This window comes from Papio anubis, chromosome 13 (assembly GCF_008728515.1).
Source record: "Papio anubis isolate 15944 chromosome 13, Panubis1.0, whole genome shotgun sequence".
NCBI lineage: Eukaryota > Metazoa > Chordata > Mammalia > Primates > Cercopithecidae > Papio > Papio anubis.
Window position 1 is genome coordinate 66,808,010 of NC_044988.1, and position 14,659 is coordinate 66,822,668.

The following is a 14,659-nucleotide window of genomic DNA, read 5'->3' on the forward strand; positions in this document are numbered from 1 at the left end:
CGCTCATTCTCAGGCCATCCCCACCCCTACCCCTTCTGCGCCCTCCCTTAGCCATTGCTGACTCTGCACCATTGGAGGCAAGAGGGGCAGAGCAGATGGAACAAAGGCATGCAGCAGGCTTGGCAGCAGCTCTGGGCCAGGCCCTGGGATTGGCTACTCATGTGAATCCCAGCCTGGCCTGGCAGGAGGTCAGGGTCTACCCATAGTCAGCTGAAACTTAACTCCCAGGGCAGAATGTCAGCCAAAGAAGACTGGGAGCACTGGCTTCAGGTCACTGTGGTGGCAGCTGCCAGGGAGTTGCCCCTTCCCTCCACACGCTACCCCCCCAGAGTCCAAGATGGAGCCCATGCTAACCTTTGCTCTTACCTTAGCGGAACACCCTGGTTCAAAAACATTCACTTCCCTGAGCCTCAGTTTCCTTGCTTGTAAAATGGGGATTATAAGAATCTCTGCTTCTAAGGAGATAACAGATGTAAACTGAAGTTGTTAACTTCTAGAATTACTGGGAAGGTGATCTAGGGGATTCACACGCTATTCTAAGAGTTAATTTCCTGAGCAGGTTATCATGAGCCAAAACCATACTGGGTACTTTGTGTCTATTATCTAATTTAATGTTCACAAAGACTCTGTAAGTGGCATTACAACCCATCCCCATATCACAGATGAGGAAACTGAGTGCCAGGCAGGCTATGCAACCTGCCCAAGGCCACACAAGAAGCGAGAGGGGCAAGATTCAAACCCAGGTCTGTGTGACCCCAGAGTCCATGTATAATGCTACGGCTGTCTGGGTTCTTGAAGCAGCTGTAGTTTCATGTGACATCAGCCTGGCTTTTCTCATCTGTCCTCTGGCCTGGGGCCTGAGCACTGGTCAGCACCACCCCCATCCAATGAGCCTCTTTTCTGGTTCATCTCGACATGCTGATGAACGCTGGCTGCTTGCCAGGACGGTGCTGGGCTGTGTGTGGGACTGAGGCTCCAGGTCCGCCCTCCAGAAACTTCCTCACCAGATGGGAGGAAAGATGTTTGCAGAAATGACCATCATACCAGGTGCTCCAGCAGCCAGACAGTGGGCTGTGAGGTCCATCAGAGGGAGCAGTCTCAGTCAGGAATAGGGATCAGGGAGGGTTGCTTGGAGGAGGCAGATTTTGAGATTAACCCGTAGATGCTGGGTAGACCCTGACTTCCCACCCACAGGGTGAAAAGTATCTCAGGTGACATGGAGGCCATGGTATCCCAGGTGCAGAGAGGAGTGGGAAAAGCCATGGAGCCCATCCACACAGACTCACCGTACCCCCAGAGGAAAGCCAGAAAGGGGATTAGGAGTCAGAGAGCTTTGAATGGGTAGGTTTAGGGAAAGTGGGCTGTGGCTGTGCTCTGGGAAGATGGTTCCAGCTGGGTGGGAGGGGACTGGGGGCAAGGAGAGGGTATCAGGGCCCAGGAGATCAGCCAGGGGTTATGGCCCCCAGGACCAGGGGGCTGTGGGGAGGTGCTCCTGCCTAACTGGAGTTGGGTCCAGCAGGGGAGGGGCTGAAGGCAGGTCTCAGGGAGGGGGCTCTGCTGACTCAGGCTCAGGAGGAGGCCACCAGTGCCTCCCCTTCAGGTGTCCCAGCCCCACTGGGGGGAGGCAGGGCAGTGTGACACAGAGGAGGTGGTGAGTGGCATTTGATTTATTCCTTTATTCCTCATTCCTGGTTAGTCACTGAGGTCCTTGGAGACGGGAGCTTTTTCCTCAGTCCTGTGCTTATAACCTGTGGCAGCAAGTCTCTGTCCTTCTTTCTCCTTATACGGCCAGGGAAAGGGACTTGGGGAGTTCTGCCCAGGGTGACACGGTGCTGGCTCAGGATGCAGTTTGGGAACCAGGACTTTGAAGCTGTTTGTTGACTCAAAGAGTCTATCTCCTGCAATGTCCTGTTGCCGCCTGCAATTGCGCCAAGACCACAATGAATTGGAAAAGGGCAGAGCAGGCACCAGAGCCAGAAGGCACTGAGACGACGTCTAGCCTAGTCCTCCTTTCACAGGCCGGGAGACTGAGGATGAGAGAAAGGATGGGACTAGCCCAAGGCCACGGGCCAGGTTAGTGGCAGAGCTGGGTTGGAGCTGCAGTATCCTGGCTGCACTGATGGATGGATGGGAGAGACCCTGTGGGCCCCGAGGGAGCCTGCAGGCCCGGCCCAGGCCAAACAGGCCATCTCCACACATGGCTTCTCTGCTGCTCTCACCAAACTCTCCAAAATCCCCACAGAGCTGCTCTTCCCCAGGACCCCCAGGGCACAGGGGGGCCCTGCTCCCCAGGCCAGACAAGGCCTGGGGTGAGCCCCACAAATGAGAATATGTATAATGTCTGGGGTAGTGGCCGCTTCCCCACTTTTTATTCCAATATTTGACATGAGGATGTGCTTAATATTTTGAAGAGAAGTTAAAGTAGATGGATTGTGCTGTCTTGTTTTCCCAGATTGAATGATTTGTATCTGGCTTTTTTTACTCAACATTGTGAGTGTATCAGTTATCTGTAGCTGTGTAACAAACTATCCCCAAATACAGCAACTTAAACAGCCTCAGAGCCCTGGCATAAAACAACAATAAACATATATTAACTCACCATTTCTGAGGGCCAGGAATCCAGGAGCAGTGTGGCCGGCTGACTTCGCCCAGAGCGCGTGATCCGAGGTGGAAGAACTGCTTCCACCATGGCTCCCTCATGGCATGGGCAGGAGACCTCAGCACCTTGCTGTGTGCACCGGCCTAGGGCTGTTGGAATGTCCTCACAATATGGCAGCTAACTTCTCCCAGAGTGAGTGAGCCAAGGCAGAGAAAGAAGAAAGCCTCAAATGCCTTTTATGACCCAGCCTCAGAAGTTACACAAAGTCATTTCCACTATATGCTATTTATTAAAACTGAGTCACAAAGCACAACCCACATTCAAGGGGAGGGAAATCAGGCACCACCTTTTGGACGGAGGAGGATCAAAGAATTTTGCAGATATTAAGTCATCATAGTAAGAATTTTGTGTCACAGGAGTTGTCCAGAAAGACCTCTGTAACTAGCAAAGCTACCCCAGGATGGAGCAGGTACCTCAAAGGGGGAGGAGTTCCAATCCTGGGGGTGTGTAAACAGCTGGGAGACGGAGGGAATTTTAATGTCAGTTAGGGTTTGGGACTCTGGAGTTGGACAACATAATTCCGAGAGCTCCTTTCTGTTGTGTTTTGAAGTATTCCCAGTTGTCCACATCATCTGGGAACGGCCAGAATTGGCCCCATCAAATGTCCAAAGTGAGATTCTTTGGACATTTGACATCCAAAGTGAGCACATGTTCCTGGTGCTTCTGGCCAGAAAGGGGGTCTCAGAGCCACCGGCTCCAGGATACAGCGTGTAACACCTAAGGTGTTGGTTGGTCATTTTGTTCAAAAGCAAATCTGATCTCTTTCTCATCAGATGGGTAATGCTCTGACACGGTAAAGGTGTGAGGACACACAGCTGTCACACATTGCTGAAGGGCATGCCAACTTTTACATCCTTTAGGCAGAGCAGTCTCAATTTTAATTCGAAAGTGCTTATCTTTCAACCCAGCAGTTCTGATCTCCGTGGGGAGCCTGAGGAATACCCCCTCCCACCCCTGCCACTGCCGCGTTGTTCGTAACAGGAAAAAACGGAAGTAACCTAAATATCCACCTACACCAGGGCATCCCGTGAAGCCAATGGAAGGAATAAGGTCATTCTCTGTGTACTGACTCGGAAAGAGCTTTGCAAAATATTAAATGAAAAAGGCAGGCTGGGCATGACAGCTCATACCTGTAATCCCAGCACTTTGGGAGGCCAAGGAGGGAGATCACTAGAGACCAGGAATTCAAGACCATTCTGGTCAACATAGCAAGACCCCATCTCTGTTAAAAAAAAAAAAAAAAAAAAAAAAAAAGGAAATTCTCCAGGCATGGTAACACGTGCCTGTAGTCCTAGCTACTTGGGAGGCTGAGCAGGAGGATCACTTGAGCCCAGGAGTCGGAGGCTGTAGTGAGCTATGATTGCACTGATTTGCACTGCTGCACTCTAGCCTGGGCAACAGAGTGAGACCCTGTCTCCAAAAAATAAATAAATAAATAAATAAAAATAAAATGAAAAAGGCAAGTTGCAGAACAGTAAGTATAGTATGAATTCATTTAAAGAAGAAACAAGTACCACAAAACAAAACAAACCCCTGTACATTTCTGTCTTATACTTCATGCATAGAAACACAACTCATTGGCCATGGTGGTTACTTCTACGGAAGGGGGTGGGACTGGGAATAAATGGGGTGAGGGAGACTCTTTCGTTTTACTCAATCTGTGTTAGTATCACTTGAATTTTTAATAATGAGGTTATATTTATTCACAAGTGGTTTATTTACTTCTCAAGCAAATCTGAAGGGGAACAAGAGTTCTTCCCCGACCACCCTGTCCCTGGCTCTGCTGCCCAGAGACTGTTGCCAGTCCGGGCATGACCAAGCCCATGATCTCTCCCCCTTTACATACTTCCAGGCACAAGCGGCTCACTACCCTACCAGGCAGCTCCTCAGTGTGTGGACACTTCAGATGGTCAGAGGCAATCCTCCATGTTGAGCCAAACACCATCTGCCCGTAGTTCCTCTCGTCAGTCCTACTTCTGCCTCTGATCATTCTCACAGGCACTTAAGTGAGGTGGAAACCAGCACAGACTCTGGAGCTGACTGCCTATGTTCCAATCCTGGTTCTGCAACTGACCCATTCTGGGATTTGGGAAAATTTTCTTAATACCTCTGTGCTTCATTTTTCTTGCCTATAAAATGAGAATAATGAGGATGGGCATGGGAGTTCATGCCTGTAATTCCAGCACTTTAGGAGGCCAAGGCGGGTGGATCACTTGAGGTCAGGAGTTCAAGACCAGCCTGGCCAACATGGTGAAACCCCGTTTCTACTAAAAATATAAAAATTAGCCGGGCATGGTGGCACTACTCAGGAGGCTGAGGCAGGAGCATTGCTTGAACCCAGAAGGTAGAGGTTGTAGCGAGCCGAGATCGCGCCACTGCATTCCAGCCTGGGCGAGAGAGCAAGACTCTGTCTCAAAAAATAAATAAAATAAAATAAATGAAAATAATGATAGTAGTACATATTCCTTGGATTGATAGGAGAAAATGAATTAGCTTTCGTAAAATGTTTATGACATTGTTTGGCATGCAGTAATCACTAAATAAGTTACTTGAAAAATAAGGAAGAGAACTGGTTTTTAGTCCTGGCTCCCTAGCCACTGCTTCTCTCATCTATAAAATGAATGAGTCCTTTTAGTCTCAGGGTCCCCGGAGTCAGAGAAGGATGAAGCTTCTTTGACATCTTAAGTCTTATTGTAAGATGTATCACATGTTCTACTTTACTCCTTAGTGTAAAAAGAATGGGTTTGGTCTGAGATGAACACTCTTGGAAGATCATGATTATCTAATGGAATCCTGTACCTTGTCACACACACCCAGACACATCTGTGTGTATCCCAGGATATTGGACACTAATGTGAGAACTGGGCCTACAAGAACCTCTGCAGTCCTTCCAGCCCCGGGTCAAGGTCAAACCTTGGCTCTGTCATGAATAAGTCGAGGGAGCATGGTCCAGCTTCCATCTACGCATGGGTTCAGTTTACTCATCTCTAAGCTGGCTCTTGCCTGCCCTGCTCACCTCCCAGGGATGTAGACAGGTTGAATGGGGCAATGCATGTCAAGGGGCTTTGTACTCTGCACGAAGCATCAACTTTGCAGAGGCAGCCCTCGAAGTCCCCGGTAGCCCCTTCACTCAGGGGAGACCAGTACTTTCTGAGACTAGCCCATCCTGAGTTTTAGCAGGGCATTTCCAGCAAGTGACCTCAACACGAGGCAAGGGTTCCTGCTAACTGGGTAGGGTGGATAGAGGAGCTGCCAGTTCCTTCTTGGGGCCTCAGATGGTTGCTGTACCATCTCCAGGCCAAAACAGCCAGATTCCAGAGCTGTGCTGAGTCCTCCAAGGACAGACCTGACCTCTTCCCGGCATTCTTAGGATCCTTGCCAGAGGGGCCGGTGGAATTTCACCAGTGTCCCTCTGCCTGCTGTGGCCAGCTTTCTGAGTCCAGTCTGAACCTAGATGAGCTCTGGTGAACTCAGAATACCTGGGGGGAGTTCTCAATCAAGAGTCTCAGCTGCAATTCGTGCTTGTCCATTTGGATACTGGGCTGATGTCCCCTCTATCCCTCCCAAGCACGTTCCTATTTCCGCTATTCAATTCAATTCCACACACCTCGACTGAGAGAAACTGTGTACTATGTCTTACCCGGGAGCTCATGGTCTACAGCAGCACTGTTCAATAGAACTTTCTGTGATGATGGAACTGTTCCATATCTGCACTAACCAACATGGTAGTCTCCAGCCAGTGGCTATTTGTTTGTTGGTTTTTGTAGTGACGAGTTTTCTCTATGTTGCCTGCCCAGGTTGGTCTCAAACTCCTGATCTCAAGTGATCCTCCTGCCTCAGCTTCCCAGAGTGCTGGGATTATAGGTGCGAGCCACTGCGCCCGGCCACCAGTGGCTATCAAGCACTAGAAATGTGGCTAATAGGACTGAGAAACTGAACTATGCATCGTTTTCATTTTAATTATTTAGATATATAGAGCCACATGAGACTAGTAGCTACTGTGGCTACTGTATTGGACAATACAGTTCTAACTGGTGAGACAGCTATAGAGGCGGGTGACTCAAGTAAGGCAGATGGACTCTGCTAGGTGTAGGGAGGGACATCCAATGTGCGCTTGAGTGTGGAATGGGGAGAGATCATTTCCTGGGGTCAGGATCAGGAAAAGCCTCATGGGGAGGGGGAATTTGCAGTGCATATTAAAGCAATAGGGATATACATACAGGGCGGCTAAAAGCATTCCACGTGGAGGCACATAAGCTTTTAGGAGTAGACCTCTGTCTGCACCAGGTGCCATTATCAGACTGCCAGAGATAAACAGGCTGAGTAAGGAAGGAGAGAGGGAAGGAAAGCAAGGAGTCATTTGTGAGGGCCTTGAGTGCCAGGCTGAGGAGGTGGGGCTCTGTCCTGTTGGCTTAGTGAGGGAATGAGCTGAGATCATGCAAGTGGGGCACTAGGCAGGGCCTGGAACGCAGTAAATAGCAGCAGTTCTTGGCAATGGGGAGCCATTAGAGGTGGTTGTGTATTTCTGTTTGGTTTCTATTTCTGGTTTTTTTTTTTTTTAATTATTAAACTTTTAAAATTTGGGGATAATTACAGACTAGTATGCAGCTGTAAGAAATAATACAGAGGAGTCGAGTGTAGTGGCTCACACCTATAATCCCAGCACTTTGGGAGGCTGAGATGGGTGGATCATTTGAGGCCAGGAGTTCGAGACCAGCCTGGACAACATAGTGAAATCCCATCTCTACTAAAAACACAAAAAATTAGCTGGGTGTGGTGGCACATGCTTGTAGTCCCAGCTACTTGGGAGCCTGAGGCAGGAGAATCGCTTGAACCTGGGAGACAGAGGCCGCAGTGAGCCAAGATTGCACCACTACACTCCAGCCTGGGCAACAGAGTGAGACTCTGTCTCAGAAAAGAAAGAGGAAGGAAGGGAGGGAGGGAGGGAGGGAGGAAGGGAGGGAGGGGAGGGAGGGAGGGAACAGAGAGGTCCCTTGTACTCTATGGAGTTTAGGTGGGAACTGTAGTTTTGTATCACAGCAAGGATAGTAACATTGATACAGTCAAGATACAAAATATTTCCGTCACAGGGATCGCTCATATTCCCCTTTTGTAGTCAAGCTCACTTGTCTCTTCCTCCTGCCTCCTTAACCCCAGGCAACCACTAACGTGTTTTCCATTTTAATATTTTGTCATTTAAAGAATGTTATATATATGATGTTATCTAAATGAAAATCATACGCTATGTAACCATTTTGGACTGGCTTTTTTTTTTTTTTTTTCCACTTGGCATAATTCTATGGAGACTCATCCAGGTTGTTGCGTGTACCAATAGTTTGCTCTTTTTCACTGGTGAGTAGTATTCCATGGCGTGGATGTACCATGGTTTGTTTGACCACTCACCTGTTGAAGGACATCTGGGTTGTTTCCAGGTTTGTCTATTACATATAAAGGTGCTATAAACATTCATGTACAGATTTTATGTAAACATATGTTTTAATTTCTCTGGGATAAATACCCAGGAGTCCAACTGCATTTTAAGAAACTCAACTCTTGTGCACAGTGTGCCATTTTCTAGACCCACCAGTAGTTTATGAGTAAGCCAGTTTCTCCACATTCTCACCAACATTTGGTGTTGTTGCTAATTTTTATTTTAGAGATTTTGTTAGGTATGTAGTGACATCTCATTGTGATTTTGATTTGCATTTCTGTGATAGGTCATGATGTTGAACATCGTGTCATGTGACTATCTGCAATATGTACATCCTCTTCAGTGAATGTCCCTTCATCTCTTTTCCCCATTTTCTAATTTTTTTTTTTACTGTGGAATTTTTTCTAATTGACATGTACTTCACACACCACACGATTCATCCTTTTAAAAGGTACAATTCAGTGGGTTTTGATGTATTCACAAGGTTCTGCAACTATCAGCACTATCTAATTCCAGAAAATTTTTATCACTCAAAAAAGAAACTCTATACCCACTAGCTCTCATTCTGCTTTTATCCCCTCCCCCAGCCCCTGGCAACCACTAACCTCCTTTCCATCACTATGGATTTGCCTCATCTAGGCATTTCATATCAATGGAATCATATAATATATGGCCTTTGTGTCTGGCTTCTTTCATTTAGCACAATGTTTTCCAGGGTCATTCATGTTGTATAATAGCACATATCAGAACTTTATTTCCTTTCTAGCTGAGTAATACTCCACTGTAAGGATCTACCATGTTGTGTGTATCCATTCATCAGATGGTGGACATTTGGGTTGTTTCTTCTTTTGGCTATTCTGAATAATGCTGTTATGAGCATTCATGAACAAGTTTTCGTGTGAACTTATGTTTTTATTTTCCACCCAGGAGTGGAATTGCTGGGTCATATGGTAGCTCTATGTTTAACTTTTTGAGGAACTGCCAAACTGTCTTTCAAAGCAGTGACACCGTTTTATATTCCCACCAGCAACGTATGAGGGTGCCACTTTCTCCACATTCTTGTCAATACTTGTTACTGTCTGTCTTTTCTATTACAGTCATCTTAGTGTGTGTGAAGTGGAATCTCATTGTGGTTTGATTTGCATTTTTTGAATTATTGATGATGAGCACTTTTTCATACATTTATTTGCCGTTTTTATCTTCTTTACAGAAATGTCTATTCAAATCCTTTGCCCATTTATAAATTATTTGTGTTTTTACTGTTGAGTTCTAATAGTTCTTTATACATTCATATTTAAATCCTATATCTACCAGATATTTTTACAAATGTCAATACAAAATATTTTTCCCATTCTTTGAGTTGTCTTTTCACTTTCTTGTGTCCTTTGAAGCACAAAAGTTTTAAATTTTGATGAAGCATAACATCTATTTTTTCTTTTGTTGTTTGTGCTTTAGGTGTCACATCTAAAAAACCATCGCCAAGGTCACAAAAAACTTACACCTATGTTTTCATCATAGTTTCATAGTTTTAGCACTTACATTTAGGTCTTTGATCTATTTTGAGTTAATTTTTATGTATTGTTTGTAGTGTCTAAATTCGTTCTTTCACATGTGGATATCTAGTTGTCTCAGCACCATTTCTTGAGAAGATAATTTTTCCCCATTGAATTGTCTTGATGTTCTTTTTGAAAAGAAATTGTTTGTAGATGTGTGGGTTTATTTCTGGACTCTCAATTCTATTCCATTCATCTATATATCTACCTTATGCCAGTACCACAAAGTCTTAATTACTATAACTTGGTAGCAATTTTGAAATCAGGAAATGTGAGTTCTCCAACTTTGTCCCTCTTTTCCAAGATTGTTTTGGCTATTTTGGGTTCCTTTCATTTTCATGTGAATTTTAGGATCAGCTTGTCTATTTCTGGAAAAAAAAAAAAAAAAGGCACCTGGAGTTTTGATAAGGATAGCATTGACTCTTTTAATCAATTTGGTAATATTGCAATATTAACAATATTAAGTCTTCTGATCCATGAAGACTTAAGATCCACAGGATGTTTTTATATTTATTTAGGTCTTCTTTAATGTATTTCAGTGTTGTTTTATAGTTTTCAATATACAAGTCTTTACTTATATATACAGTCATATATATACTTCTTTTGTTAGAAATAAATCTAGATTTATTTCTAACAAATAATCTAAATAAATTTAGATTTATTTCTAACAAAAGAAGTTAGAATTAGTATTTTATTCTTTATGGCCATGCACAGTGGCTCATGCCTGTAATCCCAGAACTCTGGCTGAGGCAGGTGGATCACCCAAGGTCAGGAGTTTGAAAGCAGCCTGGCCAACATGGCAAAACCCTGTCTCTACTAAAAATACAAAAATTAGCCAGGTATGGTGGTGCGCGCCTGCAATCCCAGGTACTCAGGAAGCTGAGGCAGGAGAATTGCTTGAACCCAGGAGGCAGAGGTTGTGGTGAGCCAAGATCGCACCACTGCACTCCAGCCTAAACAACAAGGGTGAGACTCTGTCTCAAAAAAAAAAAAAGAAGAAGAATTAATATTTTTTATGTTATTATAAATTGAATTATTCTCTCAGGTTCATTTTCAGATTGCTTATTGCTAGTGTATAGAAATACAACTGATTTTTGTGTATTGATCTTATATTCTGTAATTTTGCCAAATTCACTATTTTTTTTTTTTTTTTGAGACAGAGTCGCATTCTGTCACCAGGCTAGAGTGCAGTGGTGAGATCTTTGCTCACTGCAATCTCTGCCTCCCAGGTTCTCCTGCCTCAGCCTCCTGAGTAGCTGGGACTACAGGTGTGTGCCACCACGTCCAGCTAATTTTTGTATTTTTATTTTTTTTAGTAGAGACAGGGTTTCACCATGTTGTCCAGGATGGTCTTGACCTCTTGACCTCGTGATTCACCCATCTCGGCCTCCCAAAGTGCTGGGATTACAGGCATGAGCCACTGCGCCCAGCCCGAACTCACTAATTTTGTGTAAGAGTGTGTGTGTGTATTCCTTAGAATTTTCTATATACAACATTATATTATCTGCAAATACAGATAGTTTTACTTTTTCCTTTGCAGTCTGGAAGCATTTTATTTATTTTTCTTGCTTAATTATCCTGTCTAGACCCCCCAGTAAAATGTTTGTGAAACCTAACCTCCTTATCTTATTCCTAATCTTGGGGGAAAAACTTTCAGTCTTTAACCATTAAGTATGATGTTAGCTTTCTGTCTTTTACAACCTGTTTAAGATTATATTTATGTTTTATTATTTTATTATATATGGTAATAGAAAATCTAAACAATACAATAAGATATAAAGGAGAAAACAAAAACTTTCTCCCCAAATCCCACCATTATCAATATACTTCAAAGTTTTTTTTCTGCATTATGTATATATGTGGAAAATATAGATAACCTTACATACAAATCATCTATTTTGTGACCAGGGTTTTTTTTTCTTCCATTAAATATTGGTTCATGGCCGTCTTTCCATGCTCATGGTCAAAGATTTGCACCATCGTTTTAGAGCTGCCCACATTCTATTTAGTAACGCTGCGGTATCATTTATGTGAGCAACTCTCTTGATGAATTCTTTTTCTTTCAATTTTTATTTATTTATTATTGTTTTCTGGAGACAGAGTCTCACTCTGTCTCCTGGGGTGGAGTGCAGTGGCACACTCTCGGCTCCCTACGACCTCCACCTCCCAGGTTCAAGCGATTCTCCTGCCTCAGCCTCCCGAGTAGCTGGGACTACAGGTGCCCGCTGCCGTACCTGGCTAATTTTTTTTTTGTATTTTTAGTAGAGATGGGGTTTTACCATGTTGCCCAGGGTGGTCTCGAACTCCTCAGCTGAGGTAATCTGCCTGCCTCAGCCTTCCAAAGTGCTAGGATAATAGGCATAAGCCACTGTGCCTGGCCTCTTAATGAATTATTTCCCTTTTCCTCCCACTATTATAACTGAGACTGTGATGAACATCCTCATCATATCCTTCCCAACACTGTCGGATCGTTCCGATTTTTTTTCTTTGTATCTTTGTCAGATGCTCACTATAGATTTGGGGGCAAGGAACTATTAATAATATGATCAGAATGGGGCTTTAGAAAGCTAACTTTGGCATTGTCAACTTACTATGTGATCTTGCGAAAACCCTTTTTCCTTCTCTGGGCCTCACTTTTTTCATTTATGATTTGAAGAGACTAAATTACTGTTTATCAAACTTGGGTGCATATTGAAATCTCCTGCGAAGTTTTTAAAAACACAGCCATCAGAGTCCCACTGCCCAGAGATTCTGATTCAGATAGTATGGGGTGTAGCCTGGACAGCAGGATTTTAAAAGTCTCCTTAGGACTAGATGATTGAAGGTCCTCCTTCAAATATTCTTCTGTCGTGGAGCTCTTACTTGGGCACCTGCTCAGAGAGAGGCTGTTGTAAAGCAGTGAAAAGATCTGTTCTTGGCATCCAGCAGACCTGAATGTGAATCCCAGCTCATTTGCTCCTGGCTGTGTGACCTTTCAACCTCTCTAAACTTCCATTTCCCTACCTTGGAGAGGAGGCCAAAATCCCCTCCCACTACTCAAGAGTTTCCACAGGTAAACGTGGTTTAGGCACTGTACATGTGGAATGAGTGGTGATTATTGCGTTTTGTTTTGTTTTGTTTATTTTGTTTTGTTGTTTTGACCAAAGAGCCAGCCCCTGGGCAACAAAGTGGAAATGGAGATCGTGAGCATGTTGGAAAAAAACGCAACGCTTCTCAAATTCGGCTACCACTTTACCCAGCAGGGACCCCGGCTTCGGGCATCCAACGCAATGATGAACAACAATGACCTTGGTGAGTAGAAATATACTCCGTGCCCTGCCCGCAGACCTGTTATTCCCTCCACCTGTGCTGGGGATGTCAAGGAAAATTCTGTAGATGCCTCTTTGAGTCTTCTTGAGCCTTGATTTTCACATTGATCACGTCTTCCTTGTTTTCTGTGTTTGTACCTCATCTCCACCCTGGACTATGAGCTCCTTGACTTTAGGAGCTAAGGCTGAGTCCTCTCCTCCTCAAAGCACAGCTCAGCACAGGCTGGGCCCAGAGCACACATAAGTGTGTTCGCAGAAGGAACTGAAGTTTGGGAGAGCACAGGGCTCCCTGGGAGTATTTCCTCTTCTGAATACCCTTCTCTGAACTCATAGCGTCCTCTCCAGGTCACACAGTCTAGATTTAGCCCCAAATCCCAAAACTACCTTCCAACAGGACTACCAAAATCCCGAGCCTAGGAGACTTCACATTGATTTTAAGGTAAAAGTTGAAAACATCAACTTCATAGTAAAGTAAAAGTAGGGTATATTAATTTAATCTCAATTAAAGGCATAGTTTTTCTTCTAAAAGGAAAAATAATTATGAAGGAGACATCAGGAAATTTTTAAAAAGAAAAAAATTTAAGAAAATGAAAATATCACAATATTTTTTGATGATGAACACTTACCATATACCTATATGAACAAATAGGCATATAAGTCAACTGAATGAAAAGTTTGAGCAATCATGATCTTACTTGCAGATGCCAGTTGTTCACAAGCTCTGTGTAGTTATCCTTATGTATATTCCTGCTGGCTGCCAAAAAAGAATTTGATATAGCATTCAACAAAGGGAGCGTGACTGACAAGGCTATAGGAAAACATGAGGGGAAAAAACCAAGAAAAGCAGTAGGTCTATATCATTAACATGAATGATGATTATATTCAGCCCTGAGTTTCCTAGAACCAAGGCAGGAGGAAGCCAAACCAAGTTACAGTATTCTTATCACAGAAGAGAAGGAAGCATAATGAGTTTGAACAACAACAAAAAAAAGCTTCTTTCTGGGACTAAATTGTGAAATAAACTTGTGTTTTAAAGGACAGCGTCTTCAGTAAGTTTTTCATCAGATTCAAACCTGCTCTACACAATGGTTTCCAACCCTCAATAAAATGCAAAGAGCTTAATACGAATGCTCCACTCAAAGTATGTCACTTCCTGGTGATTTATCTGAGGCCAGGTCACTACCTGGAAGCCCTCGATGAATGGAGACGAGTGCGGAGGAGTGTATGCTCAAGGCAGGTGTGCACAGACCCCACATGCACAGATAACCACAGGACTTACACTCACACACACACTTTAGATTGAGTTATTAAATTCCACAAACATATACCAAAGTTCTATAGGTTCCTGCTTTTAAGGATGTCACAGCCCAGGGGCTATTCATTCATTGCTCACTCCAAATGCTACTATTTTGTAGAGCCTCAGGTTTAGAGAAGCTCATTTTTAAAAATGTCCACATAGTCTTGGTTTATCAGAAGTGTCCTTACTTAAAATAAGAACGAACACAAATAAGAATCATAATTATTATATTGTATCACAGATGTCATAGCTAAACTGAATTGTTGGAGAAGGCCAGCAATGAAGCCTCTGTTGGTCCAGGTGTGATCTGGCTGCAGTACCAGCATGGAGAAGCCTTGAGTTTCTATTCTATATGCAATCATCTCATGTTTGTTTCCCTCTCAGTTAAGTTTCTTCTGTGCCCCTTGGCTC

The 14,659-nt window shown here is 44.0% G+C and overlaps 1 protein-coding gene across 2 annotated transcripts in view; it reads left to right on the top strand.

Moving 5' to 3' along the window:
• Window positions 1–14,659, top strand: part of TMOD1 (tropomodulin 1) — a 91,834-nt gene that overhangs the window by 69,122 nt on the left and 8,053 nt on the right. For both annotated transcript variants that reach the window (XM_009188455.3, XM_003911471.4), the window contains exon 9: window positions 12,790–12,934. In XM_009188455.3, coding sequence (XP_009186719.2) covers window positions 12,790–12,934 — 145 coding nt within the window. The remainder of the gene's footprint in view (window positions 1–12,789; window positions 12,935–14,659) is intronic.